Source organism: Malurus melanocephalus, unplaced genomic scaffold (assembly GCF_030028575.1).
Source record: "Malurus melanocephalus ecotype Western Australia unplaced genomic scaffold, MMel_1.1 scaffold_938, whole genome shotgun sequence".
NCBI lineage: Eukaryota > Metazoa > Chordata > Aves > Passeriformes > Maluridae > Malurus > Malurus melanocephalus.
Genome location: NW_026624170.1, coordinates 6,837 through 13,076, shown reverse-complemented (window position 1 = coordinate 13,076; position 6,240 = coordinate 6,837). Strand labels below are relative to the sequence as shown.

At 54.2% G+C, this 6,240-nt stretch overlaps 1 protein-coding gene across 1 annotated transcript in view; it reads left to right on the top strand.

The window, feature by feature from the left end:
* BSDC1 (BSD domain containing 1) overlaps window positions 1-4,558 on the top strand; it is a 14,244-nt gene extending 9,686 nt beyond the window's left edge. Inside the window, exons 6-8 of the mRNA XM_057386227.1 lie at window positions 744-1,436; window positions 1,873-1,976; window positions 3,000-4,558. Of these exons, the coding sequence (XP_057242210.1) occupies window positions 744-1,436; window positions 1,873-1,976; window positions 3,000-3,032 (830 nt within the window). The 3' untranslated portion in view covers window positions 3,033-4,558. The remainder of the gene's footprint in view (window positions 1-743; window positions 1,437-1,872; window positions 1,977-2,999) is intronic.
* The last annotated feature ends 1,682 nt before the right edge of the window (window positions 4,559-6,240 follow it).

Here is a 6,240-nt window from a genome sequence, read left to right as displayed (position 1 = left end):
GCTCATCCTCCTCCTCCTCACTGCCACAAATCCCAAGGTTTTGGAGCTCTGTGGAGAGCTCATCCTCCTCTTCATTCCCACAAAGAGAGCTCATTCTTCTCACTCCCACAGAGAGCTCATCCTCCTCCTCCTCACTCCCACAAATCAAAGCTTTGGAGCTCTCTGGAGAGCTCATCCTCCTCCTCACTCCACAAATCAAGGTCTTGGAGCTCCGTGGAGAGCTCATCCTCCTCACTCCCACAAAGAGAGCTCATCCTCCTCCTCACTGCCACAGAGAGCTCATCCTCCTCCTCCCTCCCACAAAGTGAGCTCATCCTCCTCCTCACTGCCACAAATCAAGGTTTTGGAGCTCTGTAGAGAGGTCATCCTCCTTCTCACTCCACAAATCAAGGGTTTAGAGCTCCGTGGAGAGCTCATCCTCCTCCTCACTCCCACAAATCACAAGGGACAGTGAAGGGACAGCTCCAATCTCTGCTCACGGTGATCGGTGATGGGATAGGTCAGAGTGGGGTTAGGTTGGAGATCAGGGAAAGGTTCTTCTGTCCCCAGAGGGTGCTGGGCACAGCTTCAGAGCTTCCAGAGTTCCAGGACAGCGCTCCCAGGGGGATTTTGGGGGTGTCTGTGCAGGGCCAGGAGCTGAACTCGATGATCCCTCCCAGCTCCGTTCATCCCCTGTGAAATGCAGCTCCCAGCCCTGCTGCTGCTGCCCTGCTGAAACATCTCTCACTTCTGCCTCCCTACAGAGGACTTCTTGGGGATGTCCCCACTGCCTTGTGGAAACATCACATTTCCAGGAGCAGCCCAGATGGATCCCTCTGCAAACATCACAATTCCAGGAGCAGCAAATGTCACAATTCCAGGAGCAGCCCAGAACCATCCCTCTGCAAACATCACAATTCCAGGAGCAGCCCAGAACGATCCCTGTGCAAAGATCACAATTCCAGGAGCAGCTCAGAACAATCTGTCTGCAAATGTCAAAATTCCAGGAGCAGCTCAGAACAATCCCTGTGCAAACATCACAATTCCAGGAGCAGCTCAGAAAGAGGAAAAGCACCCCTCTGTTTCCTCTGAGCCCGTCCTGCTGGAGCAGAGCCCCTCAGAGAGCAGCGAGAGCGTGTCCTTTGTGACTCAGATTGCAAATCCTGTGCCTGCCACCCCTCTAGAGACTGCAGCAGCACCCACGGGCGCCGSGGATCTCTGCCAGCGCCTGGTGGAGGCCACTCTGGAAGAGCAGAGCTCCGTGCCAAAACCCTCAGAGGCTGCTCAGCCTTCTTCAGCTGCTGAGGAAYCCTCAGCTGGAGCAGAGCTCCGAGAGCTGGAGAGCAAAGGGCAGGGCAGGACTGAGACTGTGAGAGAGGAGGGACCCACGGATCTGAGAGTGTTCGAGCTCAATTCGGACAGCGGCAAATCCACCCCCTCCAACAACGGCAAGAAAGGTTTGTGTGGGGCTGTGATGGGGTGGGATTTTGGGGAAATTCTGGGTTTGTGGTGATGGGGGAGAGGAATTGGGCTGAAATCAGCAGGAAGGGAAGATCCTGATGGATGAAATCAAAGGGGATTTAAATCCTTTGTGCTGTTGGTCACATCAGGGAGTGACAATCGGTGCTGGGACAATCTGAGCCCCTCCTGTCACTCCTTCCCTGCTGTATTTTCTGTGTGATTGCCACCTGACACATCCCAGTTCTCCCAGGCCAGAGGAGAAAACATTTCAGYTTGTTTGAACCATCCCAGTGAAGGAATGGAGCTCAGCCCATCCYATCTCTGTCAGGGAGCTGTTCCTGGGATTGTGGTGGTTTTTCCTCCCTGATCTTTGGGAATTTCAGAGTTTTGGGACCCGTTCTGGTGGCTCAGTGGGGATTTTTTCACTTCCAGGCTCCAGCACGGACATCAGCGAGGACTGGGAAAAGGATTTTGATTTGGACATGACTGARGAGGAGGTGCAGCTGGCGCTSTCCAAGGTGGAAATGTCCGGGGAGGTGAGTCAGGGGAGGTAAAACTGCCCCCCAAAAGCATCACCAAACCCTTGGGGTGATGTTTTTTGAGCAGAGAGGGGCTGGGATGAGGGGAGCAGAGCTGSCAGATYCCTGTTGGGAAGGTTGGGAGAATGAGGAAACATCAGGGTTTGTGCTGACTGGGGTGCCCTGGGTGGTAAAAGCTGTTAAATTATCAAAATAAACTGCTGAAAACAGTTCAGAAACAGCTCAGAAACAGCCAAGAAACAGCTCAAAAACAGCCCAGAAACAGCTCAAAAAAGGCCAGAAACAGCTCAGAAACTGTTCAGAAATAATTCAGAAACAGCACAGAAACAGCCCAGAAACTGCTCAGAAACATCCCCCAAGCCCCAGATCCCATATTCCAACCCCAGAAATAGGCCAGAAGCAGCTCAGAAACAGCTCAAAAAGAGCTCACAAAAGGCCAAAACCAGTTCAGAAACAGCCCAGAAACAGATCAGAAAGAGCTCAGAAAAAGCCCAGAAACAGCCCCTAAACCCCAGATCCCATATCCAAACCCCAGAAATAGCTCAGAAAGAGCCCAGAAACAGCCCTGAAACAGCTCAAAAACAGCTCAGAAAGAGCCCAGAAAACACCTCAAAACCAGTTCAGAAAACAGCTCAAAAAAAGGCCAAAACCAGTTCAGAAACAGCCCAGAAACAGATCAGAAACATCCCCCAAACCCTAGATCCCATATCCAAACCCCAGAAACAGCTCAGAAACAGTTCAGAAAGAGCTCAGAAAACAGCTCAAAACCAGTTCAGAAAAAGCTCAAAAAAAGGCCAAAACCAGCTCAGAAACAGCTCAAAACCAGCTCAAAAATGGCTCAAAATCAGTTCAGAAAAAGCTCAAAAAAAGGCCAAAACCAGCTCAGAAACAGCTCAAAACCAGCTCAAAAATGGCTCAAAACCAGTTCAGAAACAGCTCAAAAAAAGGCCAAAATCAGCTCAGAAACAGCCCAGAAACAGCTCAAAACCAGCTCAAAACCGAATTTCCTCCCGTTTTCAGCTGGAAGATGAAGAGTGGGAAGACTGGGAATAAAGCAGCTGCCTGCAGCGAGCGTGGCAGGCTCATTTCCACCATCCAACGTGAATTCAGTCCCGGATTGAGCGGCCGTTCCTGTGTGTGTGACTGTGCTGGGGGTGCAATTCCAGCCTGGAGGAGTTTCAATTATTTCCTGCTCAAACCCATCTCCAGTGCCCCCTTGGGATCCAGGAGGAGGAAACTTGGGAGATCACACAGGAACCCGATTTCTCCTAAAAAAAACGGCCGAGAGGCAAAACTGTGCCCGAAAAGGCAGAGCTGGGCACTCAGAGCCCGTGCCAGGCGTGCTGGGAGATGCCAATTTGCCMCTTTTGGTTCTTTCCTTGCCCGTGTGTGCACGTTTAACCTGCTGCTGAGAGGTTTCTGCGCCTGTTTTTGCGTTTTCCACCCCAAAAACGGTGCCCGGGGCGGGCTGGGAGCTGGAGGTGCTGCAGGAAAAGGAGCTCAACTTGTGGTTTTGCCCCTAAAAAAAGCCAAACCCCTGCCAAACCCTGAGCTTCTGCCTGGCTTTTTGTCTTGGAAGCTTTTTCTCACTGAAATTCCCATTTTTTTGGCAGTTCCTGGAAGGGCCGAGGCTTTGCTGCTCCCCCTCTGTAGCTGCGCTGGGTTTTTTTGTGTTTTTCTGGTTCAATTCTCACCAAAATTGAACAAAATCTTTGTGGCTTGCTGTGATTGAGCCCTGCTGGGCTGGCAGCAGAATCCTCGTGGTGGTGGTGCCTGGTTTAACCCTCAGCTTGACCAASTGACCACTCAATTCTGCCTTGGCCGTGCCCTCTGCCAGCCTGAGGATCCCAAATGTGACCTGAGAATTTGTGTCCCCATCTGAGCCCTGTCCCCACCGTGCCAGGCCCTGCTGAGCTCATTTGGGTTCCTTCATTTGGATCCCACGGGCATTTTTTGGGGCCATTTCTTCATCACGATGGGATTTTGCTCGTGCACGGATTTCCCAAAGGGGCAGCGCTGTCCTTGGCCTTTGGGGTGACACTTTGGGGTGCTGGGTGCCACTTTGGGGTTCTGTATGCCACTTTGGGGTGCTGGGATGACACTTTGGGGTGTCCCTTTGGGATGCCCCTTTCTGCCTTTGTCCCGCCCCTTCCAGGGACTGGGATTTTCCTGCTGGGTTTGGGGTGCACTTGGCAAAATTGGGGTTTTGGGGCTGGTTTTTCCTCTTTTGGGGTGAGTCCTGAGAGCATCCCTGTCCTGCCAAACCCTGGGGATTGGGTTCAGATTGTGACAGGGGACACAATGGGGACACCAGCTGATCCCACAGCAGAGCTCGAAGGTGCAGCATCTGTGTCACTTTTATTTTATTTTATTTTTTTTTTTTCTTTAGTCGAATTAACCGTTGGGTTGGTTGTGCAATATTCTCTGTTTTCTCGAACTATTCCACATCTCCCTGAGCCTTTTCTAGCTGGGGTGAGGAACCAGGAACAATTCTAACAGCTGGTAGTTTTGTAACGATGACTTTCTCCAAACCTTTTACAGACTTGCAGTTAACAGCGATTAAAGGAATTCTCAGAGTCTCTGCCTGTCCTGGCTCTTCTCATTTCCTTTGTGATGGGGACAACATTGACAATTTTTAATTTTCTCCCRTTTTTCCACTGCCTCAGGCTCCTCAGAGCTCTGTCCCCCATAAAGTGTGACCCAGAGCCTGGCACGTCACCCATGAGGCCACAAAGATGGAAAACGCACCCAACAGTGCCACCAAATCGGGATATTCTGTGATTTTGTGACAAAAATGGCAATGGGGGTCACCGAGGGAGGGATTTTGTGGGAATGCTGAGCTCCAGCAAATCCGGTCCTGCTTTCCAGGGAAAGGAGGGGGACACGAGTGGAGGGTGGGACTGGAGGGGTGGGGGACAAGAGACAGGACACGAGTGAGGGGACACGGGGGTTGGGACATGGGTGACAGGAGAGAGGTGACAGGACACTGGGGACAGGACATGAGAGACCGAACACGAGTGATGGGACACGAGTGACAGGAGGTGGGTGACAGGACACGAGTGACAGGACACGAGTGACAGGACACGGGTGACGGAACACGGGTGACAGGACACAGGTGACAGGAGACAGGTGACGGGACACGAATGACGAGAGGTGACAGAACACGAGTGACAGGAAAGGTGACAGGACACGGGTGATGGGACACGAGTGACGAGAGAGGTGACAGGAGAGAGGTGGCACGACACGGGTGACGGGAGGTGACAGGACACGAGTGACAGGACACGAGTGACAGGACATGAGTGACAGGACACGGGTGACACGAGAGGTGACAAGATCCGCCCACCGCGACAGTTCCGCCCCCGCCCGCTGGGGGCGCCCGATCCCCGCAGCTCCGCCCCTCCACCCTTCGCGCGCACAGCTTTGGCCCCTCGCGGCCGCCGTCCGGCCCGCGCCCCGCCCGCTGCCGCCATATTTTGGCCGCCGCCACCGCCACCGGAGCCGCCGCCGCCGCCGCCGCGATGGGTGAGGGCCGTGAGGGCCGGGAGGGGCGGGGGCGGCTCGGGGGGGCTCCGGACACGGCCGGGGGGGTGGGACAGAGCCGGGAGAGCCGCTCCGGGGCCGGGCAGCGCGCACAGCCCGCTCGCCCCGCGCTGCCGCCGCCCTCGGCTCTCACCGGCGTCCCGGGCGCTCCCGAGGCTGAGGGCGGCGGGGCCGGCGCGGCCGCTGAGTCATCCCGGAGCCGCTCCCGGGGGTTCGGGGGGCGCGGGGCCCTCAGGGGGCTCTCGGTGAGGGCAGACCGGGGGTTGTGACCGCTTCGGGCAGCGCCAACAGCGGCTGTGGGGAGCTCCGGGCTGAGCGCGAGCTGCGCTTGAGTCCTGAAAATACCCTGAATTTGGGGTCTTTTTGGTRAAATAGCGCGCGTTTGGGGTCTCAGTGCTGTAAGACCCCGTTTTTGGGGCGTCGGTGCTGTAACTTTGGAATATTTCGGGCTGTTCCTGAGATGGACCCGCTGCATCAGGCTGTCAGATTTCTGCTTCATTTAAATTCTCAGATAACTTAATTTAAATTCTGAACTCTGGCGGAGTTCACCATTCCAGTGAGAATCCAGCTAACCTCTCGGGCAGTTCTGATAACCCGGCTGAGCTTGGGTTATTGTGGCTTTTATAAAATAAAAAATTCAGCCCTTGGGTTATTGTGGCTTTTATAAAATAAAAATTCAGCCCTCAATGTCACCGTGCACGTGCCGGGCTGTCCCTGTGTC